At 36.8% G+C, this 27,037-nt stretch overlaps 2 protein-coding genes across 6 annotated transcripts in view; both read right to left on the bottom strand.

The window, feature by feature from the left end:
- LOC139961164 (peptide methionine sulfoxide reductase MsrB-like) overlaps positions 1–19,519 on the bottom strand; it is a 33,480-nt gene extending 13,961 nt beyond the window's left edge. Inside the window, exon 1 of one of the 3 annotated variants that reach the window (XM_071960123.1) lies at positions 19,367–19,519. In XM_071960123.1, the coding sequence (XP_071816224.1) occupies positions 19,367–19,463 (97 nt within the window). In that variant the 5' untranslated portion in view covers positions 19,464–19,519. Of the gene's footprint in view, positions 1–6,251; positions 7,114–19,338 lie in introns of those variants that run through there. The other 2 variants (XM_071960122.1, XM_071960125.1) reach the window with 2 other exon arrangements.
- Positions 19,520–21,214: 1,695 nt separating this feature from the next.
- LOC139961998 (ATP-binding cassette sub-family C member 9-like) overlaps positions 21,215–27,037 on the bottom strand; it is a 36,745-nt gene continuing 30,922 nt past the window's right edge. For all 3 annotated transcript variants that reach the window (XM_071961779.1, XM_071961780.1, XM_071961778.1), the window contains exons 31-32: positions 26,186–26,248; positions 21,215–25,814 (exon numbers count right to left, since the gene is read on the bottom strand). In XM_071961779.1, the coding sequence (XP_071817880.1) occupies positions 25,677–25,814; positions 26,186–26,248 (201 nt within the window). In that variant the 3' untranslated portion in view covers positions 21,215–25,676. The remainder of the gene's footprint in view (positions 25,815–26,185; positions 26,249–27,037) is intronic.

Here is a 27,037-nt window from a genome sequence, read left to right as displayed (position 1 = left end):
GGAGAACTGTTTCTCCTTTCTCACTTCTTATTTTGTAACTCCGCATATAGCTCTCACTTGGTTCGAGGGTTGACTTTATATGAGGACTGAGGTACTGTCAGTTCTCGATCCATCATATAATCCCTTCATTTGAGCACTGAAGCATGGCCTACTGTACATGGCATAATGCCCACTATGCACTATACAGCCAGCTGACCTGGACAGTGCTACAAATAATTTAACATCAATATTGGAGAAGATCTAGAGGGGATACAAATCCATCAATGCATACAGATGGAAAAAGACACAGTACCAGCAGTGAAAATTAACTAAGTAGAGTAATGTAGATATGTCTGGAATCTACAAATGTATGTGAGCTTAAATATAATAAATATATTTTAATAACTACAATTTGGACAGTTGCTAGTCCAGGTTCCATTATGTAACTCAGTATTGTTACTTTTAACTACACAGTAATGTCTTACAGATCTGTGCTGCAGTGTATAGAGTATACTGTATCTCTTCAAACAGTAACATACTAATTACTTGTGAGGATGGAAAACATTTCTAATTTATAACAGAACAGAACAGTAAAATCTAAATCATGACATTACTGTACTGCACTGTAGGTCTGTACCTATATTGTACAGGGTCTGTTTACAGTGCTGAGATCATGACTGAATTCTGGTCAGTACTTAGCATAATGCAACAGATACATTTCTAGAATCTCATAGCAGTTTCATGTAAGTACGATACTAGATGTAACACATTGAGCTGTTTCTTCATTGGATCTGATCAAAATGAAAGCTAGCTGTTAGACGTACATATGATATTGTATAATATTAGCTTCTTCCATAAATAAACTTGCAGATAGAGTACAGTATGTAATATGTATAGAGGTATGTAGTATGTATACAGGTCTCTTATGCAGAGCTTAGTATTCAACACTGCCCCAATCAGCCCCACCCCCATACAACATTGCTCCAATCAGCCCCACCCCCATACAACATTGCTCCAATCAGCCCCACCCCCCATACAACACTTCCCCAATCAGCCCCACCCCCATACAACACTGCCCCAATCAGCCCCACCCCCATACAACACTGCCCCAATCAGCCCCACCCCCCATACAACACTTACCCAATCAGCCCCACCCCCCTTCCCCAATAAATCAGTCAGTCAAATCAGGAAAGACATGTTCGTCTTTACAACACTTCATGTGTTGTGTTGTGTTCAACAAAGACATGTTCGTCAATACAACACTTCCCCAATCAGCCCCACCCCCATACAACACTGCCCCAATCAGCCCCACCCCCATACAACATTGCTCCAATCAGCCCCACCCCCATACAACATTGCTCCAATCAGCCCCACCCCCCATACAACACTTCCCCAATCAGCCCCACCCCCATACAACACTGCCCCAATCAGCCCCACCCCCATACAACATTGCTCCAATCAGCCCCACCCCCCATACAACACTTACCCAATCAGCCCCACCCCCCTTCCCCAATAAATCAGTCAGTCAAATCAGGAAAGACATGTTCGTCCCTGAGCTATTATGAAAGGACTTGAAGTTTAATGTTGCACTTCCGCATATCCAATCATTTCTCTCACTACTTGCTTGAAGCGACATCTCCTAATTATAATCTAGAGACAACTTGATGGCTGTCACCAATTAATGCCAATGGCACCGACAGATGGTCATGCAAGGATGCCCTCAAAGCTAGGTTACCATGCCAATGATAATTGACATGAACACATCATGCCTAAGTATATGAGATATGTGCAGGATCACCAACCAGTATAATTTGACTAACACACAAACTACTGTCAAAAATATGAGGATACATGTCTACCTGATTTTCCACTCAAAGTGAAGACTCAAACAAAGTTCAGTGAGCCAGTCTGGTATAGCTTACATTTGTGGGAGATGAAGAAGAAAATGCAAATCTCAAACCACATTTATCTGATGAACAGTGATGGGGGCCATCTCTTAACCCACAAATACTAGGACTTCAGCAATTCCATCAAGGTACAAGTGTAAACATGATGAATCAGATAATCTGTCTGGCAGCTGACAGACAACAAATCTTAAATCATTTTTCCTATCCTAGAATCACATGTATTGTGTAAAGTACTGTACATACTGTATGCAAAACTGCTTAACAGGACCCTGCATGTAGGTCAGGCATTCCTTTCTAGAATAATAGCTAGTTAAACAACTTCTTATCTAAGAAGAAATGAATGAAAGGAAGAAACAAACCCATCCATCATATTTAGACAGAGATGATAGGTAATGAAAAATTCTGAAAACAACTTGAAAATGTTCCTAATACCCTATAGTATCATAATAAATAAGCAAATAAATATGAACAAGATTAGACTTGCCCAAGTCTATCAATCTGAGCACTATATGAATGAACACTCATATAGGATGTCTCCCAACTGAATTCAACACTTCATTAATCATACTGTACCTATTGCATGTATGTTAAATGATTCGGTTTGTTTCTCCTACAAATAAAAAATCCACAACAACCACATTGATTTTCAGGGACAGCTTTCTATGACAACGAAAAGTTCTATATCAGAAAGTATGAGTTGTGGTAACCATGGCAACATTTGAGAACATTCTGCATTCTGTTGATGATATATTTAATAAATAGGTATGTACTCATGGTAACAATCAAAACACTGCAATAACCACTTTTCAATCCAAAGGCACCTCATACTGTTTCTCTACATTTGGTAGAGTAAAATTATCCCTCATAATAGAAATGAGACATTTCCAGCAGTATGGAGATCTACTGTACCAGGTTATGGTTATTCCTACAGATCTATTCATTAGCATTGCCAGATGAGCTCGAATAATATAATACCTTAGTCCATTTTCTAATGCTCATGGTCTAATGCCCATTTTCTAATGCCCATTTCCCCCCCTTTACAATCTACGGGTAGCTGTGAGACTTCACATCAATTAACGGTGACATTCATGCCTACAGCTCTAGGGGAAATAAAACTTTAAAAAAACAACAACAAAAACAGCAAAGTGCCAAATATGAAGAATAAGTAATATTTATAAAGCGCATAATCAGCAAAGCTGCTCAAAGCGCTTTACAAATGTAAAACCCAAATACAAATAGTAACAAAAACCTAAATATTAAATATATAGAACCAATAAGGCATAAAATGTAAAAGCCTAAAGCAAAAATATAAAAAACACCCGTACTAAACAATAATAAAATATATAAAAATATAAAAAAATTGCCAAATATGAAGGTTGAATTATGAATGAAAAGCCACAGCAAGTTTAAAATAATTAAACAATTCCTTGTATACTGTGGATCTACAGTATGTCTAGTACTTGGATACGGTTTCATCCATAGTAACTGACAAACTAGAGGTAGTTTGATATCAAGAATACCGCCCAAAATTGGAATCCAAAATCCCCAACCTTGTATCACCCCTACCCCTACCCCTACCCCTAACCTAGGTGATAACAATAATAACAATCGTCTTTTCTTGTAAGCATTGATAGCATAAGCCAGTGTGTACTTTTGGAACTATATAATTAGCTGAGGCCTACTGTACATGGGTACTGTATAAACTGTATAACAGAGCCACATGTAACCACTGTGACAAACTAATTATGAACCTTTGTGCAAATCATTGAATAACTTGTTACTTCTGCTCTAAAAAACACAGCCCTTCATATATCCTCAGGTCAATTTAAAAACCAGGCCTTTCTTTACCCAGATATCATATCTGCATACAGTACCACCATCTGCGTCTCTAACGATTAATCGCACCTCACAAATTTATCAGTTCGAAAGCTGAAAATTGCCAGTATCATTCCTTCGTTACAAATGTGCAGACTTTGTGCAGTCTTACAGCATGAGTGCTTTCTAGACAGTATTTTTCTATTAAATTCAAACATGCAAATGGGTAAAGATTCTGACAAGAAAGTACATCAATTGTCACGATTGTGTGATTACGTGTACAGTACTACTCAATACTATAAAAAAAAAGGTTGTGTTAGACTGGCAAGATTGAATGCATTTGATGAGACTTATTAATGATACTTACTAATAAATATATATATATATATATATATATATATATATATAGATATATATATATAGATAGACATAATTTAGCCATTAATTTGTTTCTTTTGTTTAGGGTGGCACAGGCCTGGCTTCAGTAGAATAAAATACTTCTCGTCTATACAAAAGTTGTATTTTTTTCGTTGCGGGGTTGTGATATTCCTAAAATGTGTTTATGAAACAGTCTCTCTGCCATGGTAGGATGGCTATCTAGTCCAGACAACACCATCTAGTATCATTATTCATATATACAGGCTCTTCCAAAATCGAGCACTTTTGGAGGTGTATATATCCTAACTCTTAAATGTCACTATAGCCCAAGCAACTACAAGCTCATAAGAATAACCTGCAGAAATCAAACTAAGTGTTGGGTCCTCTAACTTCTACTCTATATCACCTACTTTCTGCTTTTTGTAGAACGTAAATGCATTTGTCTTTTCTCTCTCTTCAATTGAATTCTTGAAAAGAGTTTTTACCTAAAATGTTAAAGGTGTAACCTGAAAAATGCAGAAACAAGAAATTGGGCATACTGCATGGAATAACGTACCCGATATCTCATAGTAAAATGCTAAATGCTACATGGACTTACTACTGTACAAGAGCAAAGATGTATGTCAGTTTTAGTACAAAGGAACCATGTAGTATTTCCTAAGCGAATGTTCAAAATTGCGGTGCAAAATTTGAATATTAAATTATTGCCTGTACAGTGTACCGTTGCTCGTTAAGTTGGAAAAACAGCTCACTGACATACTGTATAATTACAAAAACATATCAGTGCAACCTTCCATGAAAGTAAAGTATTTCCATTAAAGTAGCTGTGAATGGACTAGATGATGTGTAACCATGTTGGAAAGTAATTAACAAAGGACAATAAGTACTATCATATTTGGAAGGCTCACCATCTGTTTCAAGAAGGATAAAACAATGGAAGCGATTTATTACCACTTTATAACACATTGACTCTATCTATGTATTATATTATGACATAATAATGTACAATTGAAGACAAAGACATTACAGTACTTAGAAAAAGGTAGATATATACTGTATTAGTCATTACAGTCACTTAACTGTAATGACACTGGATAAACAATACCTTGAGAGAAACAATCAGTTACCTTGGATCCTTGCTCTTCACTCAAGAAATATTTGCCAAAACAACAATTTTTTATCTCAATTTTGAGTTTGACAAGACAGGTTTGCTGAATACCATAATGTTATCTGAGAAGATGATTTTGATGTTCTCTGCTCAATAAATGTATGAATGTTATAATATCATTCATATTCATGTTTTATATTTCATGTTTCAGAACCCTCTTATTGTAAATTCACTTAGACGTCATCTCTGCGACTCTATGTAAATAGACAACTGCTCAAAGAATTTGAACATGTTTTGTGAAAACCAATATCATGTTTCTCTTTGCCAAACATTTGTAAGGTAAAATTATTGACTGTTTTTTTTTTCAATATTGACTTTGTTTTAAGGTTGATATTTGAAAAGTGACATCAAAAATTTAGTCACATTATGAGCAAGACTCATGAGCTTATATAACAGCACAGTATGTCAATGTGTAATAATACTAGGATGGATCATAGAAATGAATCACTTAGATGTACAGAAAGAACAGCATTTGTAAGAAAGTTTTGGTACTTTCTGAAGGCAATCTTGTGAGAAGTGAAGAATGGGCAATTGAAATTTTGAACTGGAATGTGGCAATTTTCTTCATGAAGATACCACGCAAGGTTTACCTTACATTAACATATACTTTACAGTACAAGTCGTACAAACCTAAAATGCCTAAATACTTCTTTGCCAGCAAACACATTCTACCAAGCATTATTTTAATCAAGATTTCCCAATTTGGACTAATCCTTACTGTTACCAAGATAAAATAAATTACAACCAAATAATGGCTATTGTTTTCCCATCAGCTGCAAAAAAATTGAGTAGCAAATAGTTTGCTGAAAACCTTATAAAAATTAGCAAAGTTCTACTAGTTCAATATATATTTTTAAATTTCTAGATTTGAAAGTTTGTGTACTACAGTAGCCACTATGTTATTTTAAGGGTGGAGGAAGTTACTCAATGCAATATGTATACCACAGAATAAAAATTACCTGGAACTTAAAATATTTTAAATAAAGAAGAAAAAAATTGCTTACCTTTCTTAAGTTTATACTTTCTCCTAACAGGTGAATCTGTGAGTTCCTGCGCATCGACATACCGGAACATTGCCACTTTGAAAGCTACAATTCAGTAAATCCACAATATAAAAGTATGGATTCTTTAATCCACTGGTTAGTAGTCGTTACTAAAATACCCTGCTATTACTGACCTTCATCAATCTGTTTACTCAAAACTTACAGTCTGAAGTTTGAAATTAGAAATAACAAAAAAGTACAGAGAAAAGAGACAGCTGACAGTCCCGAAGAAATCTCAACATACTGTAATAAAGTTACTTTCTTAAATGCAAATACACGATCTTCCCATCACTGACATAGTTTTCCAGTTAACACATCACCATCTCTTCGATGCTCTGATATCGGGCCGACATATACGATCAATGAATGGAAAGCCTGATGGCAAACAGATGACCTTTACTGAGAATTCTCTGTGTGATGTTTAACCAAAGTGTCTGACACACAGGAACATAGTCTCAAACATGTACAACAATAACAAGCATTGTTTACACCACAGACCAGCTGACACAGAACAGCCAATCTCTGTATTTTTTTGTTTTTCTACTTGAAAAACTTGTCACATTTGGCAGGTACTTGTTGAGTGTTCTAACAAACTGCTTGACAACTGTTACACAACATACATGATATGTGTGAAAGAGAGATCAATGAATGACTATATCTTGTTCAACTTCCCACATTTTACACAGCCATCTATGGTCTGTAGCCTTCACAGCTGGTGCCCAAAAAATACCACAACACAGCTCAGAAATGTGTTAAAACCAGCTGACACTCGCTCACAACTTAAATTTCACAACGTAAGGAAACAGAAAAAGAAGCGTCTGGCTCTGACATGCTTTACAGTACAGTATGTATCCGTCTCTCTGTCTGTGACAGCTTCTTCTCCTACAGTATCTAATTTAGAGACTAATAAACAATCTGTAGAAATGTATTTAAATCAATGTCTTGGATTCCGAGAAGCATACTTGTATATATGCAGAGAGCTTAACAAACACACTTAAAGATCCTCACAATGTACACAAATCAAGACCCACTCACATAGCAATGGCTTTGATCACAATTGCACTTAACAACAGAACCAACGGAGGACGACAATGCACATGGATGAAATTCCAGAAATAATTTCTTGCACGCAGAGATGCAGTGCTGGCTGTAGCTATGTACCAGACCGTAGAATCAAAGGGACAGGTTCTATATATAACGCAAGCATCGTTATATGATGATGTGAAAGGTAATGACATGCTTTGAAGACCATGCATGCTTCAGCTTTGTATGAGACAGAGTACCGGTAAAGATCGTGAAATGCAAAATTAAAAAAATATGGGTATACCAGGCAGACACTGATGCCTGAAAAAATTAAATATGAAAGAAAATTAATTTACATACCACGAAGTAGTAATAGTGCTATAAAATATATAATGACCAAATTAACATATTTATTTTTTAAATTATTTTTTAAAATAAATTTGGAGAAAAGAGGGAGTGGAGATAGGCAAAATTGTAAATACAATATTGTTTAATACTAAAATCATGATTACTTCTTAGTGGTGGGAGGGGGATGGGGGAAGTGGGAAAGGAGAAACTATACCATGGCTTTTTTGTTAATTTGGTGAACAACTGATTGTGTTCTGATCCTCTATCAATGAGCACTGACAACTTTAACCTGTTTAGCTATACTTCCAAGAATATGAAAATCATCACTTATGTTTAGAGTTATTACATATTTACATCATTCTATGGCTTTCATAAATTACAGTACAGTATGTACAGTATAGTACAGTACTGTACAGCACAGTACTTGTGAGCAAAACTCCATCTGTTCAGGCTTCCAACGAGCACAGAGAATATGTGTGCACAAATGACCAAATGAAGAAGTCTACAAATTAGTCTTACACAGAGCACAGATCGATACATTAATTAAAAGGAGTTGCTGCAAGTTCTGTAACATGTCGTTGTTGTAGTTTGCTATATTGCAGTGCATGCATCTGGAGTATTATGACTACTTTCACAAGACACTATATTTTAGTGACATTAAAGAATTTACCAAGTTGGACTTAAAGCAGCATTTTGCGTCCTTTTTTTATGATATTTCTCAACCTCACTGACTCCACTATGCCATAACGACATACATAACTAGCTTATCTATTTAAATCTTACTTCAAATGGTGGCATAAAAGTCGAAAAATTTGCAACTTTCAACTTTGTTTTTCTCCAAGATATTTTCCGTTGGGATCCCAATAAACCTTGCCCATAATATGAATATTTAAACACTACGAACGTCATTGGCCAATACGTAATACAACACCAAGCTTGATTTGTGTACAGTCTATATGGCAGTTGTACCAGGGAGTTCCATAACAACTCCCTGGTTGTACCAACGCAAAGTCTTGAATCTATTTTTAGCAACGGCTCATAACTAAACCTGCATCTCTGATTGGTTGAATTCAAACTAGTGGGTTTGGCCGAACTGTATGCGATTAATTTTAAATGTGGAATTTTGTCGTGGACACCTTTCTCATTATCTGCAAATATCCTTAATTACTCGCCAATTGACGATGTTGGCATGGAAAAACTTGGCTGATATCTTAGTTTGCTGTTTTGTGATTGATATATGTAAAAAACTTGATGGACATGTCAAAAAAGTAGAAAACGGCGACCAAACGCAAAATGCTGCTTTAAATACCTATAGGCAAGTAGATTCCCTTGACAATCTGTCAAAACAGAAGAGATAAGTACTACATTCAACAAAAGTACTTGATACTTTCCTTCTTAATTAGTCATATAAATGTAATGACTTAACTTCTATAAACTGAATGATACTTTCTTTCTTAATTAGTCATATAAATGTAATGACTTAACTTCTATAAACTGAACGAAATGTTTTCGAAATATTTTCTCATGGGAGCTTAAAATATGACAGTGCAAACATCTACCTAAACAGATACCAAAAGTAAAGTACCAGGATGCTGTTAACTTCAGTTTAATGACATGCCCACCCACCGATAAGTAATAATTGATAATAATGGCAATAACAGTTCTGACTTCTAAGTGAGATTCGTGCAAACCATCTGCACGCATACAGTTAACTGGTCATTCCTCATCAGCATGCCAACTTGTGACAGTTCAGGTGTCCCTGTATATATATTAAACATTTCACATAAATCAGAAGCACAGAACTGTTTATTTATACAGTAGATCTTTTTGCTAAACAATTGATGCAAGGCAAATCAAATGAGTTTATACACAACAGACAATTCATTGCAAAGTACAGTAGCTTCTCAAGCTAAAACTATGTAAAAGTGCCATGACATGTTAAATATGAGATCAGTCAAATCATGTTGGATCTACATGTTAACATCAAAGAATGCAGTCAGTCCCCAACGAGCGAGTTAATGAGCTCAGAGAGCAGTTTTCCTGTAGTCCCGCCCCCAAAATTTGGTCAGACGTATGAAATTTCGCGAAACTGCTTGCAACCTAACCCTCTGGTTTAAATGTTTGAATAATGCAAAAGAAGGCGTCGCTAGCCACAATGACGAGATAAGTTGAATCTCACAACATTTATTTTTTGCAATAAAACAGTTAAAATTTCTATTTTTGTCGTACTTTTCTGATAAATGTCCATTGAATTTGGGGCTTTTTTATCATGGCTCCAAAAAGTGCTGTTAAATTTGCCCTGAACTTGACTTCGTTAAGTGGCAGAAAATGCAAATGTTTGGTAGAATTGGCTAGATCAGACTATGCTCTTTTCATTAATAACAAATTCGCAGTTGGAAATGCACTAGTCTTGTCAACAATCAACGTATTAACTTATGGCAAAAATCACAGCATTATGTGATACAGATGTAAGGACTTTGTATTGGCTCTGCGTATACATGTAATGATGTACATTGCTTTAGTTCTTGGAAAACGCTAATGTCAAACTATAGTGTACACACCTCATAGTCATAACATTACTATAGCCCTGAAATAGGAGCAGAAAATGATCATCTTCTTTCAACACATTATGCAAGCTCTGAAGATGAAGTGTAGCCTAGAAAAAAAATAACCATGGCACCACCTTTTTGCCATGGTAAACTGTGGTATGTACAATACCACAATTTGACTGCCAGGGTATTCTGGTCCTATGGATGCGGTTAACCACTGTTTTACCATAGTAGCATCACTTTCTATTTCATCTTCACCATGGTCTTATCTCAAATTTACCCTATGTGTACTATGGAATTACCCTACTTAACCACAATTTTACCCAATAGCTGTACATACCAAAGTTTTATCCTAATTGTACAATATATGGTTTTACCGAATTGTACCACAGTTTTACCCTAAATTTACCAGAGTTGTACCCCAAAGGTACCACAGTTTTCCCTTCTAGTCTTAATTATAATCAGTACACCACAAATGACCTTAAATTTCACCCATTGGTGGATTGTATCATCATCGGGCTACAGTAGTTGAAACAACAAAGCAACTCGTACTGTACAGTATGTCATGATGTTGTATGTATGGCACAAACTACTTTATATGCACCAGATTTGGTCTATATGCTGCGGTCAAAACATGTATGACTACAAAATATAAAGGTTAAACAGTTTTACAGTATATTGTATGTACAGTTTTTGTAAAGTAAAATAAGTATGTACCATAATTTTATTTTATATAGGGCTACTGTGGTAAATTTACCATTTTTTCCCTAATTTAACCTTACTTTACTGCTGTAAGATTAGGGTACATTTTTTGCTAAGAGCCTATATTTTTTCCTTTTATCTTATATAGGGTGATATATTATTGTATTCATGTACTTAATAACTATTCGACCAAACTTTCTTGCCATTCCTGGATTTGTCTTTCATTTAAAGAAGAACGATAGTGACAGAAAAAAAATCTCTCATTTTCATATATAATGTAGTTTATATGTTACCAAGCAACATATTTTTTTAATTTTCCAAATAGCACACCGGAAAGTCATAAAAAAGGGAATTAAAACATCGTTTTTTCGCCTCCGTAATTTAGGAATTTTCAAACACTGCAACGACCTTGAACAGCCCTCAGGTCAGTGAATGACGTCACTGTGATGATCTTTTCTGCTGTGAACTGTTCAGTACGGAGCTGTGCGTTCATTTCGTGTCAGCATAACTGTTATTTTCCGGCGTAATGTTCAAGACATAAATAGATATTGAATATCATAGTGTTTCTTGATTTCTTCACCACGTGTTTACACGTTTTTTTTAACGAAATTTGCGGCGATTTCGCAACGATTTCCCAATATCTGAAGAGGTAACTCGCAAGCTGACCCAAAGTAACGTAAATCTCAAGATCATGTTTTTGGCGGGTTTTATACAGAGTGATGTATGAATGTGCTCACTTACCAGTCAAACTGGCACAATAACAATAGTGATGATAGTCTCAAACGTAGATTAGTATAACATCCGAAAGAAAATCCAAAGTTCTAAACAAAGTAGATTCGCTTGTATGCACTAGGCCTACTGTAGAACATAAACGTTCCTTGTTCCGTGCGTCATTAAATCCAACAGAAAGGTTTCATTGAGCTTGAAATACAACCGCATTTGAACTCAATCGAGTTGTTAGTCTAGCTCGAACAATTTTCTCACTACATGCAATGCCTATTGCGTTTATTCACATGCATGCCTCGTGGTTTGGGCTTCAGGAGGAATCGTATTCTAGCCCAACTTCACGTAGGTCCGCAAACGGTACTTTCACACTTTCACTAAGTGACAGTGCGCGCTACCGTAAGTAATACAAGTACACGATGTTTTGTTTCGCTCGAGCATACACACATTTCCTATTCGTATTACATTTAAAGTGGTTTGGAGGGTATGAACACAGTGCCCCAAAAAACTCTGCCTTAGCGACGTCCATGCCCCAATTGAAATTTGCACGTGGATTCTCTCCTCACATAGTCATTAGGTTGTTCACGTCTGACATGTCTTCCAGTTCCAACACTTACTGTTGCATTTATCGGGATATATATAAATAATGCGGCATAAAAGCATCAATCCATCAAACTTTTATTACTTTAGTGACCTTGCCACACGCAAATTTCAATTGGGCCCAAGAATCATCTTCTGTGAAGTGGGCAGAACAAACTTTCACATTCTTGCCATGAGAAACTCCTGGTGCGATGAAGTCTTTCCTGGTTCTCCTCACAAATCGTATCCAGAGTTTCCGATATCTCTCACTACTTTTTCCGCTTGGAAAATTGAAAAAAACTTATTGTAGAGTCCACATTCGTTCTGTTGCATCCCACTAAAACGCAATTTCTTGGATTTTGCTAGTGGTTTACGTTGTTTGTCGAGTCCAATATAGAGTTGGTTGCAACTAAACTTACACACTAAGTGCACACTGCTGAAGTACACTCACGTTGTTATCATCATAATGACGTCACATGTCACTGTAGATCACGTGATCATCATATCGCTTTTCGCGAAAAGCCCAATTTTTGTTTAAAAAATCAACGAGTTTAGGAATTTTTTTTAAGCCTTTCCAACATCGGATTGACTTGAATTTTCACATGTGTAAAATGGAAACCAACTAGAATACTCTTGAATAAAATCGTATTTTATCGTCAATGGCGAAAAATCACTATCGTTCATCTTTAAACATTCTGTCCAACTACTTCACCTCAAGTCTATTCATATTGTTTAAAAGCTTGTTTATTTTCAGTTTTACTTCTCAAACTTTTAGGTTTTATGAACGAGAAATAAATAAATTAAAGAGACCAAAAAAGTGGGTGTTTTCATTCTTAAAAAATAGCGTTCTCTGACCAAACGTCCCTCAACCACTGTCTTTTCAGTGGGCGAACTAGAGCTTTGTCTGGCATTTTTTTGCAGATCTGCAGTAATGGGCAAACATTCCTTGCAAATATCAATCATTACCACAAATTCACTGCAGCCGATGTAACGGATAGACCACTGCCAGATCAACAGCCGCCTATTAGGCCCGAACTACAGTCCGAAGACTCGGACACAGCAATGGAAGAAACTGAAGAGCATGTCCCCAATCAACAGGGCACATCAGGGCACATCGGAGCCCACAAGGCCAGCTGGTCCTGAACCAACATCATCAGTAGGATCACCATCAAACAACACTCCAAGCTATATGCCTATCCAGCAACAAGTGTACCACTCCCAAGTTCCAACAGACATCGCCTCAATTCCAAGGACAATTGATCAAGGTTAGAGAGACTGAGAAGCAGCTTCCAAATTGTGCTCACCAAGTTATTGTTTCCGCTGCTGTGCACCATCCCCCCTCTCCCCCAACCAAGAGCAGAGAAACAGCCACCCAATTTCATCATGCCCATGGATATCTCACCTCCTCCTAAGGCATCTGCATCAAACACTTCATCAATGAAGAGGAAGAGCACCATAACAGGTGCAGGAATTTTGACCAGCAATCCATATAAGACCCATCTGACTGAGGCTGAACAGGAGAAAACACTCGCGCTGAACGAGAAGGAAGCCAGAAAGAGGAAACGAGAGCAGAGCAAAGTAGACAAGTAAAAAAACCAAAAGGAAGAAAGGTCCTATTCCAGTAATGAAAGCGACACTGAAGCTGAAGGGTACCAGAAAGTGTGAACATCCACAGTAGCTAAACAACTTTCAGTCAAATTATATATAAATGATCACCCATGGATCAATAAACTTATAGGTTTCCTTTGTGACCCATAATTCTTGTAGTCCTGAGCATTGTGGTACTCATATTGAGTTGGTATTGAGGATGAATGGGAGTGGTGGATCTCTGTGGCCATGACAACTCTATATGACAGCACAATTATTCTTTTAGATTGACTGAAAGGCTCAGACAAACCATGCAAATTTCTTTTGGAGAAATGTCATAACAATTGATGGAAACTTGTCAGAATGATATGCAGTCACTGTCTGTGCATATTTCTTCTGAGCCCCATTAGTTACCCATTAGGCAATCATCATTAATTAGGAGTGCTCCATGAAACATTGTGCATATTCTGCAAGAACAGAAACCACTCTTGCACTGCTGGGGACTGACTGAATGTAACTGTTAGACCCTGAATACAAGAAGTGACCTGTATGTGATTGCCATGTACAGTACATCCACTATTAAAAGCAAAGTTACATGTATCTACACTCTACAGTAAGGGATATATGCTGCCAAGTTTAAGGGATGACTGTAGTCAGATTTCAGTGTTTGTTAATGGACATTTTGAGTGATTTTATATCACTGTATGAGCATTGCTATATAGCTGTTCCATATTTAAGATCTATATTGACCTTCAAAAGTTGTTAAATCACTAGAATGTTGCTTTAATCCCTACTGTAATTGATGAGAATGCCAGCTCCTCAAGCTACAGTAGGCTAGGAATGTGCAAAATAACTTCCAATGTTCTAAAAATTGCACTAAAAACCACAAATTGTCCCTTTACCTTCAAACAAGCAACAAACTAAAACATTAACAATGGCTTTTATATCAGATATTTTTTCCTTAACAAACATTGTACAACACTGTAATTCACATAAAATTTGAGGCCATGGAAGCCTTGTCTTTCTGAATTAAGTGTAGCTCAATACTTCTCAACATGGATCCATGTGGACCACCAGAGGGGAATTGAAAAGTCTTGGGGTGAATTGAGAAGAAAGGGGTAGCAGGATGGGGTGGAGGGGGGAGGGGGAATGGCCTGCTTCCAAGCTAGTTGAGTGCACATTCAGCGCTGTAACAAATATTGTAATCAAGGAACGTGGTAGCCTGGGACATAACAGTACACATCACTGCTATTTATGTCTCAAATTAACCAAGCTAAATCCTGGTATCGACCCTTGTTCAAGAGCATCAAGTTCAAGGTTCCCATTAATCATTGAACTGAACAGTTGTAGCCTTCCGTTAATATCCCATATTCAATGATAACAGATAACGATGAACAACTTATGTTGTGTGTTGTAGAGTGAATCGTAAGAGATACCATGAACATTGTTTGAATCGTAACGTTCGCTGTTACAGTATACATGTGAAAGAAAGTGACTTAAAAAATATATTGTTTGATTTTGTAGAAATATTTAGGAGGGGAGAAATTCACCCAGGTGGGGAATCTGAGAGAAAAGGTTGGGAAGCATGGGTGTAGCTTTGAGCAGCTGAATTGATAGTCTGTGACTTCTGTGAGACTCATAAGTTCATTCTGTCGACCACCCAAAGTGCCTAGATCAGTCAGCTACAGTAATAGTGATTAAAAGGTGTAGGGTTGACAAAAGTACAGCCACAACTGACAGCTTGCAGGTCAACTTGCGCATCTACAGTATTTAGCTACTTTTAAGTCATATTTTATAGTAAGTGCCGTAGATTATTATATATATATTTTAGAATCTATTCGTCTAAAAAATTTCAGAAATATTGGGCTAGAAATTTTAGAATATATTTAAGAATCAGACAAATCAGTTGTATAATTGCCTTCAAAGATGTCCCAACATAAACTTGTTTTTTCTACCAAATTAATATACACGTTTGTGTAATGACTAAGTATTTTTTCATAAGTATATTTTAGTAGAACTGCATGCTTAAATCATTCCACAGACACAGCTAGCTTCGGTTGGACTTTGGACAAGAACTATATTTAAGAATCAGACAAATCACCTGTATAATTGCCTTCAAAGATGTCCCAACATAAACTTGTTTTTCTACCAAATTAATATACACGTTTGTGTAATGACTAAGTATTTTTTCATAAGTATATTTTAGTAGAACTGCATGCTTAAATCATTCCACAGACACAGCTAGCTTCGGTTGGACTTTGGACAAGAACTTCGTCTCAGACCACTAGACAGCTCTTCAGAATCATCAGTGCTTATCATAGATAGCATTTTTAAAATTTGCCCTAGATCATAAACTCAGATTTTATGAGATTACATTTATGATCAAAACTTGATAAACTATTGCAAGCATAGAAATTGATACATAGAAGCCACTTCCGGCTTATCACTTGCGGCAAATTGATGATCTACGTTTCTAATTGTATTTGTTTGCAGAATGGATAACGAAACGGAATCTTTATCATGTTTCTATTAAAATATTATTGTTCATGGTTCCTCGAAACAGTTTGTTACTGCTTGATCTGTACTGCTGGGATGTAACGACACGTAACAGTGCCTTCTACAGAAGCATACAGCACGTATAACAACATTTTAAGTTACCTTAGAAATTAAAATGCGGCCTTTAAATGAACATATCATTACAACTTGTATGATGTTAACAAATTTACTGCGGCTGTCCAGTGGCAGGGGCAGGGGGAAGGGAGTGGGAGTGGGTGGGGGTAGGAAAAGAGGGAGAGGGTTGGATCTTTTTAGAGAGGTTACCTATTTCTAATTTCTGCTTCCATGTTGACTTATATTTTGCAAGTACAGTATGTATACTGTACCAGTTTTGGATACATCCATTGAAAATAGTAAGAAGGTATGTAGAGAAATATAATTTGGGTAGTTCTGTCCTTGCGTGTTAACCTATTTTCCAAGCACCTGCATCATGCAATAACTTGTACATCTCGGCATCTTGGTTGTTTCATTACTATGCGGTACCTTTCAGTTAAAAACTGCAGCAATTTTCAATGGTCTACAGCTTTTGTAGTCTTTAATTGCACTAAAACAATTGTCAAGAAAATGTTTTACCTCAACATGACTTTGCAGTGTATATACGCATTTTTCTTTCGCTGAGCATTTATCTAAGGTGGCTATATGGTTAATTAAGAATAAAGCTCACACTGCCAGCACTGAAACAAGGGTATTCTAATCTCTAATAAATCACAGTTTTACCCACAACATTGACTTCCACATAATAATAAATGTCCATCATCAAGTTTAATAAAACACATATGATGACGTATTGATAGCTATGGCAATGTTCTATGTAAATCCATGTTCATATTGGATGTTATGAGTTAATATGTAGCTCATGTAAAGTTACAGTATGGTGCTGCACTGTAAAATGACACATGTACTATAAAGGATTTAAAGTAACAGTGTTCAAGATTTAAAAACATCAGAGTGCACCATTGTTGTGCTGAGCCTTTTGCCACACATACAGAATTGCAAAAGGCTCACTAGATTTAAATAAAACTTGTACCGGCATGGATTTTTCTTTAAAAGAGCATTTGTTCTCTTAACACTACAAAATTAACACACTTATGTATGTATTTTAGATCCTCCTGTAAGCAGGAACTAGCGAAGAAGCTTCATTGGCTTATCAAAGCCGCAAGCTGACCGAAGTCAGTCTCTTAAATTCATATTTTACCATGATTATGAATTGTCAGTTGTAATCAATCTGTAACTGGATGACATACATTAATCTTGGAGTGACTTAAACTCGGGACCTTATGATTGAAAGGCACCGACGTTAACCACTGAACTAAGAGTCCACTGTGCTAACACACCCATGTTATATTTTTTCTCTTGCTTGACTATTGATCAAAATTCATACCTACCTCAAGCCTTAAAATTTTCACGACTTCCATGAAAGACCATTTTGTGAATCCTTGCATAGTGTCATTTTCAAATCTCACATGAAAAATCTTATACTAGGCAACCAACGTATTGAAAATTAATATGGAATTGTGGATATTTTTGCATCATCAGATTGTTAAAACATTGAGTTGACTTTAATGTTTAGCCTAGGCTAGCCTAGAAAGTTAGAACGGGTCTGAAATTTGCAGTACATTGTGTTTCGTCCATTCTTCGGATCAATTCTCTTCTTTCCCTGGTTGCATTATTCCATTTACTTATTAGGGATATTTAATAGCAACAAAGTTGTATGTCCTTTGACAAACACCTGAATACTGTAGTGGTGTAAAAATTTCTTACAATCGAACCTGGGAAATTAGAGACTTGATCTCATCCCTCTAACAGAATGAATGGTACTAATTTAGAATCCATACCATTCGACTATTTCTGTTAATTCATATCCCGCTTACCATCTCTCTCTCCCATTCATGTAATCACTCCCTATCTCCACCTCCCGTTCTTCTATCTCCTAATCCTAACCGGTTTCAGTTATTTTCCGCATACGTTACTTTCCGCTGAAAAAATTCTTCTGCGGAAAACACCTATTTTTCACTTACCTGTACACTATATTTTCCCGCAATTTTGAGATACCAAATTCAGGCAGGATGATTAAAATAACATGAGAAAGTATCAAAGAACGTCGATCAAGGATGGTTAGACTGAGTTCATGTCAGAAAAGTTAAGCTGCGTATAATTTAGAGGAGGCTTGGGGTGTTTGTAATTACGAATTATTAAAGAAGCATATACTAGGGCAAAGGGACGCCCGCGTTATGAAGGATTGAGTATCTAATTAAGTATTAAAAATTCGGCCCGCGTAATGATGGTTTAAAAAAAAGGTGTAAAAGGCGGTATCTTTGATTTTCGCTGGAAATAAAATGGCTGTATAAGTAAGCCTTACAGCCTAAGCTACAAGTACAACCTTAGCTACTGTATCCTAAATCTAATCTCGAAGCTACATTTTATCCTGTTACAGTCAAATCCTATCTTCTCCATCTTCCTAAATCCTTCCATGTGCCTAATCAATTCAGTAAGTTATTCTGTTTCTCAAAAAAAAACGTTACTCTCCGCTGAAAAAAAAATGTTTTCCGCTGACAAATTTGTGTGCGGAAAACACCATTTTGTTTCAGCGGAAAGTAACGTGTGCGGAAAACAACGGTACCCATCCTAACCGGATTATACATTTGTTATTCTGCCGAGTAAGCTTTCCCATTCATTTGGTACGGATTCTAAAGTTAGGCCGTATGAATATCTGTCCAGGATTAAGGCCATCTTGAAAAGTGTCGTCGAAAACGTACTAGGCCTACTATATTACTGTTCCTAGTCAAAGAATACCTGGTATATATCCTAACGTTGGATACTATGCGTTGTGTGGTAAACGAACTTGAACAGGCCTAACCTACGTACACTATAAATGTAATAATAAAGGACCTCGTAGAACTAACTTAGGCCTACCTTCACTAACTTAAGGGTAATTCACGTTTAGGTTGGGTTTGACTGAAGGATATTTATCTCTTGCTTACTTTTATATGAAGAACAATAACTACGAACCCGCCATGTTTGCTGCACAAGTGGAATGTAAGATGAAAACGACGCAAATCGCTTGGAATATTGCAACGATGTTACTAGCACTCTCGACATAGCGCATTCTGAATGGTAGTTAGATTACGTAACCACAGCTAGCGGTTGTTGTTGGGAATTCCCCTTCATTACAGAGTGCGCTATGTTTTCAACACAGTACCAGCTGTGTGACCATATTCCTTTCCAGGGAATCCGGTACATGAAATTGATCTTGACCACCCTCTCGTGTTGCCATCAAGGGTTATTTACTCACAAAGGTGTAAGTGCAAGAGTTGGTAGTATCCAAAACACCCTTTCTATCCCAGCCAAGTAGTTTAATTATTGGAACCTTTTATCATCAAACCGACATTCTCCCCAACTCTCGGCGAAGTAAATTTGTTTCATTCACAAATCATCCATCTTTGGACCACAGAATTTACAAACGGGAAAGCGGGACGTGTAGCCTACTTCTTTTACAGGAATATAACAAATTGCTCAGGTAGCAGAGGTTCAGACCCATGGCTTGCAGCGATACATCGCATTATTATACAAGCTCATGCCATATACCTGCAGTCTGTATATCATTTCTGATCCCATCATCGTTGTTATTTATAAACAGTGGCATCGCCAGCCATTTCAATCTTGGGGGGGGGGGGGGGCACAGCACTTATTTAGGGCTGCACAATGTTTATTTGTGAATGGCGTCCTGGGGGAGGGGAGGGGCAAGAAATTTTTAATTTCTTAAGGATCCTTAGATGCAATCTGGTGCTATATTTGGCAACTTGACATAACTTTATGTTCAAGGATTTTCAGGGTTAGTCTGTCCTATATTTCTGTTTTAATTGAGGCGGATCAAAGAGTTATACAAAAACATGGATATTCCCTTTTGCTTTGATGTTTTTAAAAATTAAGGGTCATTAGATGCAATTTGGTGCTATCTGGTGATGATTCATTATGAGAGAACAAAAGATGTTTTCCGCTTGAATAGTTGGGGCGGAATACTTCAGCCCCTCCATCTCAAGAGGGTTTGGGGAAAGTTTACAATTTGAAGAAGAGTGTTGAAAATTTATATTCATGGAGGGTAGTAGTAAAGTTTAAGCACTAGCGGTTCACGCCAGGGCCTCTGTGACCTTGTTAGTGAGAAAACAACCATTTATTGTGATGGTCGGTGGAAAGAAGTTTAACTGATGAACATAATAGGTTTTGTCCTTTAAAAAAAGTTTTTGTTCAAGTATTTATTTTAACACTACAACTCGCATTTGTTATTAAAATAATCCAAAATGCTTCTTTAAGGCTAACTTGATGAAGATGACATCTGCTCCTCAGTATAGGTCTAAAAGGTGAAGGGTAATCCTTCAGTTTGTATTATAAATTCTGATAACTCAACCCTTTCCATTTAAACAGCAAAGTGCCCTTCAACGTTTGATGACATTCAATATCATTTGTCCTTGTTTTGTTTTAATACATTGTAAGCATAACAGGCGGATCCAGGTTTTTAAGAAAGAGGGGGTCCAATCAGGTCCATAGCCAGATTAAGTATCGATGGGGGCAAGAAATTTTTTCAGAGGGTGGGGGCAGATATGTCTGGGACATCATCTAAGCGGAGCGCCATCATCAGTTGATGCATTGCGTACAAGGGACTTTTTTGGTAAAAATATCACCAGAAATGATACTTCCCAGGCTTTGACTGATATCAGTGTCTTTAATAGTCTACAAAGTATCAAAATTAATTTTGTGCCTAAATCATCTTTTCAACTAAAATAAAACATAAGTGTCAGGAAACCTTCTTCAATCTATTCAAACTTAAAGAAATATAGAAAATAGGAACAACTCAAAATATTAAGATTTAACCACAAAAACTTGTTTTATTATCCAAGTTAAATCTTCATTTTCATCCCACTTGACACCAAAGAAGATGAGTGATACAAAGAAAGACAGACGTTTGACAAAAATTGGCACATCTGGAATACCAAAAAGGAATATGATAATTGTTTTCATATATATTTAATAATTTGTAAGGAAAATAAGAAAAGTTTGTGATATACTAATGTGTGAAAATAAACTTACTACCAAGGTAAACCGACACCCTTTTGTGATAACAGTTAAATACCCTAAGTTTACCCAAAGGAAATCTAAACACTGCCTGATATGATAACGAAAAAATGAGTTAGGGCTTCACCTCTCAATGATCTTTGAACACTTTTGAATAGAAATGGTAAGCTACATCACTGAAAATTTGTCAAAGGGGAGGTGGAGGGAGGGGAAGGGGAGGTAAAGGGGAGGTGGAAGGGGAGGTAAAGGGCGGAAGCCTATTTCCTTTAATGGCCCATTTTCAGTCATTAGTCAGTCAAATCTGCTCTGTACCTGTTGAGCTTGGAAGGGATCAATTGATTGGTAGTTTTCATTAAATGATAGTTGCCCTCATTAAATACCAAAAATGGAAAAGGGATGGCAGTGAAACCATCATGTGCCTATTGAACAACACATGAATGATGTGTAGACCATGTAGGTTCCTTCTTTCAGCCTACTTCTGCATATGAAGATTTTTCAATTTTTGATACTCAAATATTATGTAAAAATCAGGTTTAAGAAGAAAAGAGAAAAAGGCGGTTCTAGGGAATACCAGGAGGATGCTGAATGAGTCGCTAAAAATATAGTAATAAAGTTCTTCTGTAACATGGTTCTAGCCGAAAAATATATATATATATAGATATTTCAAAGATAATTACTTCAACCATGTAGGAACGATGCCATCTTAAATATAAACCCTCTTTTATGAAGCTCAACGGATTGCATAATGCCCGAGAGATATGTAACAAAAAATAGTTATAAATGTTAATCCATATTGCAAAATATGCATGTTTGTTAGTTACATGATCCAACAATTGGTACATCACCATTAGGAAATTTGAAATCATCTGATGTAATTTCATAACGATGAAACATGACACAATCACACTCCAGGATATAACATTGCTGAGTCAATAACCAAGTCACATAACATTATTTAGGCATTGACAATAATACAATGTATCATGTTTGCTACAGAAGGACTTCTGAAACCAGGACCCCTGAGAGGGGGGAGGGTGCAAGAAATGTCCCCAATAACTTTCACAGCATGCTGCCACAATTTCAACACAACTGCATATTGGTTTGATTCTAGTTACCCCAACCTCCCTCCCCCCCCCCCTTCCCCATTTCAAACTTGTTCCAGGGTCACTGAATACATGATACATCATATGACAGGTGATTGAAATATATCAGTTATACCAAGTATGATATCACATAACTTACATTGTACCCTTTAACATTAGTGATACATATCACATCATATCATGTAACTTGACAGTGAGATGTACCATATGATATTACTCTGGTGCAATAAATACATCGCATCATGTGTGATAGGGTGAAATATATTGCATTTACATATGCATAATTAACAAGTATAAGAATTAGTTATAAATGCCATTGTTGATGATTTCAAGTGCTGAATACCAGCATTTTTAAAGCCACATATCCATGAGTCAATGACAGTGCACAAATTGTGGCGATAACTTGGTTTTTTTTTGTATTCTTCATTGATGTGACAACTAGATATTGATGCAGGTCAAAGCTAGGTCCCTCAGTCATAACTATTAAAATTGCAAATCACTGTCACTTTCTCCCAACAAAACCAAAAATTACAGAATCATTTTTTTCACGGAGTGTGCCCAATGAGAGGTTAAATAATTAAAGAGTACTCGAATAGTCCTTGCTAGCTAGTCTACGTTCACTAGAGGACATTATATAAAACAATATTTCAGATCTTAATTCCCGTAACAAGCTGCTACTGGAAAGTCTCCCACTTAATGATTCACTAAAAACAATACAAACAATCTGTGCCATTTAATATAGCTTTTCGGTCACAAACGAATCTGTTAGTCTTCACTTATTTGAAAATAAAACACAAGAAGAGTTACCACACTTTCTGATAAAGTTCCCTGCAGGCAAATTATATTGTCTTGATATCCTACAGTTCTCTGTGACGTTCAAGAACATGACTGTTTTTAAGGATACGCAAACTAAACCGAGTACATTCGTTGTGCGCATCGACACTGTACATGACTGTTTCATAGCATGAATGTAATGAACTACATATTTCAGAGGCATGCATCATAATATTTTGCAATTCAAAAATATGATTGAGAGTTGTATATTAGTCTCACAAGTTTCGTGGGGATAGGTTGTGTAATGCAGGCTACATAGTTACAACAAGTACTAATGCCTACGTTTATTTTAACTGTGATTGCTAAATTAATTTAGCAACGCTATGTATATGCGGGGCCGTCAATATGCCACCCCTTGGTTTGCATAGATTCTTGAGATTATAACATTTTCCTTCAAAAGGGAGAGAAAATACCTCTCATAGACCCCTCTCCCAGGATGCAGTGACCCTTTTCAACAAAAGCACATCAGTTCCCCTAAACACAAACACAACTAATAGCATCAACCATGAGGTACTGATGTATTAATATTTATGCAAAAGTTATGAAAACTGGTTGGCAAAATCAAGTATCAAAATCCCCTTTGGTAAAAGGTATTACTTTATAGAGAAACCACTGCATGTATCTCATAATGACAATGAGATAGATGGATGATAGGGTGCAGGAGGGGTAGATCCTTACAACAAAAGAACAGCTACTGTGAAAGTAAACAAACTAAATATTGAATAAATACTTTTTTATCAAAATGACAAAAAATAAAAAAATAAACAAGAAAAGAAAAAGAAAAACCATACAATTGTTAATCCAATCACAGATATTTTTTTTTAGAAAAGTCATAATTCTCGGACCCTGTCTCCTTTACTTTGAGACTGATGATTAATTACTAGCGCACTAAATCTACTTCCGATGTTAGAATGGTCTGTACACCACATTTGTGTTTTATTGGTATGTTGACTGGTCAGTAACATTCTTAGAGAAAATAAAAACAATGAAAAACAGATATAATGATATTATGTAATGAACCTTGTTAAATTTGCACTAAATATACAAAACGAGAAAATGTAATATAGTTTATTTTCTTCTGAATGAACTTGAGAGGCTAGTATAATGACAAACAGAATAGAGATCAGAATACTACAGATTAAAGAGAGTACATGATAGCATTACAGTTCTCATTCCTATGTTTCTTCTGTGTGGGGTGGGGGTGGGGTGGGGTGGGGTTGGGGTGGGGGTGGTTGTGGTGAAAACCGGTGCTGAGAGAAAAAATGGTGACTTAATTCCATGGATAGAAACAAAACCTCTTGTAATGAAATGCACAATTGGAGTGAAAATGGCTGTTAAAGTACTGTTCTTTGACCATTTCTGTTTTAAGCACAAAATGTTTGACACAAGTAGAAAGTTATTTCAGTTTACGATAATGTCATGACACTGAACATATGAAACGTATAGGTAATGTTGTAAATAAAACTATCACTGCGAAAAAGTATGACGAAAAGGCTTTATGTCTACATATAAATTTTCTATAACCTACCACGAATTTTGACTGCTTGAGTTGTTCTTAACGATTAAATCGAGTTGCTCTAAATGGCATGGAATTTGTAAAAAGATGTCTTTATCCTCTGTCAGCGGTCAGAAACAGGGATTGGGCAGAGGGGGCAATCACAAAATTTGAATGGCAGTGGGACACAAGAATTTAGTTTGAGAGGGCAGATCACTTAATTACTTCAAAGGTTTGCAATATAAAGCGATGGCTATAAATGGTTAATATTTCATAACGTAGCTTTCATGTTCACATCATACTTTCACTTGAAATCTGTCTTTCATGAATACAGGAACATAAACTGAAAGGAAATCAATCCTTTCTAATTTCAAGTTGAGCAGCCTCAAAAACTTTCATATCAAATCTCTAAGTTTCCTTGCGCAAATCATACTTTCAATCAAAACTTTTCACTATTAATGTAACAGACATAAATTGAAAAGAGAAAGATGTTTTTTACACCTGTTAAGCATTTTCATGCTAAAATCATGCTTTGAATTGAAACTTTTACACTGTCGGATTAACAGTCATAAACTGAAAAGAAAAAAAGGTTTGTACATCCTTTCACCCGTTGAACAGCCTAAAAATGATTTATACAAATGTATGAAAAAATTTGGTCCCAGAGACATGATCTCAATGTATTAATAGCCAAAAATATGATGATAGTATTTAGGGATCTTGACAGATGATTCGCTGTTCAAACCGAGTCATCCACATACTGCACAGCGGTATGATACCAAATGAAGAGGAGGGTGCTTACAACTTTCAAGTTTCCCATTCACTGTTTTGCATTCACCAAAGATGCAAAGATACTGTCTTTGTCATTGAGCAGGGTATCAGGATGGTCATATTCCTTAAGGCTGCCATCATCAAGGGTGAGAATCTTGTCAGAATCTAGAATGGTGGCCACGCGATGCTGCGGTTAGGGAAGAAAAAAAAAAAAGACCGTAATATTATCCTTTACCACAAGGATGATTTTTAGGCAGAATTTTTTTTTATCTTGGTCATGTTATAGTCCCAAAGGAAACCAAGCAATCTGTGAGTGCTGGTACCGTCTCTATAGCGATTCTGGTTGTCAAGATATACACATTTAACATATCCCATATTTCTAGAATGCTCCTTAAAGATGATGATGTCTCTACTCAGTGCATGCCTTGATGTTATTGTTCTTTCCATTGTTCTATAACTTCTAATAACTCAACCAAAATACATTCTATTAACTTTATGTTGGCAACAGAGCACTCTTGATTGATTACTGATACTATATAATTAATTACGAAAACTTACAGCGATAGTCAGGACTGTTCTATCTTTGAATGCCGTGGCAACAACTTTCTGCAGAATAGCATCCTGTTAAGAAAAAACAATAGACCTGACTTATTGATATGAAATGTAAGACATGACTTTTTCGTGGATAGTCCAGCAGTGTGTGTGGATTTAAGACTAAACGTTCATAAATTTGCAGGTGATCTAAATGAACTCCTCTCGTTAACAGGGAACAGTCATTGTGTACCCAGATCAATCGGTCAGTGTGTGGGGATGAGTTGTAGGACTATTTGTCTTCACAAATTAAAGATTTTCCACGTAACACCGGTCTAAGCCGAGTTGGGTCGGGATCAGTTTAAAGTGTGCAGGGATCGGTCTTACAGTGTGTAGGGATTGTTCTTACAGTGTGCTGGGATCCGTTGTACAGTGTGCAGGCATGGGTCGTACAGTGTGCTGGGATCGGTCTAGTGTGTGGGCATCGGTCTTACGGTGTTCAAGGAAAGGTCGTAGTGAGTGGGGATGGGTCGTACAGTGTGCAGGCACCTGTCGTAGAGTGTGCGTGGATCGGTCGTACAGTGTGTGGGGATTGGTCGTACAGTGTGGAGGCACCTGTTGTAAAGTGTGCAGGGATCGTTCGTACAGTTTAGGGATTGGGCTAACATTGTGCAGGCGTCGGTCGTACAGTGTGCAGGCACCTGTCGTAGAGTGAGCAGGGATGGGTCGTACAGTGTGCAGGCACCTGTCGTACAGTGTGCGGGGATCGGTTGTAAAGTGTGGAGGCACCTGTTGTAGTCGTACAGTGTGTGGGGATTGGTCATACAGTGTGCAGGCACCTGTCGTAGTGTCTGCGGGGATCGGTCGTAAAGTGTGCGG

The sequence above is a fragment of the Apostichopus japonicus genome, chromosome 20 (assembly GCF_037975245.1).
Source record: "Apostichopus japonicus isolate 1M-3 chromosome 20, ASM3797524v1, whole genome shotgun sequence".
In the NCBI taxonomy this organism is placed as follows: Eukaryota; Metazoa; Echinodermata; class Holothuroidea; order Aspidochirotida; family Stichopodidae; genus Apostichopus; species Apostichopus japonicus.
This window is presented reverse-complemented; position numbering and strand designations above follow the sequence as displayed.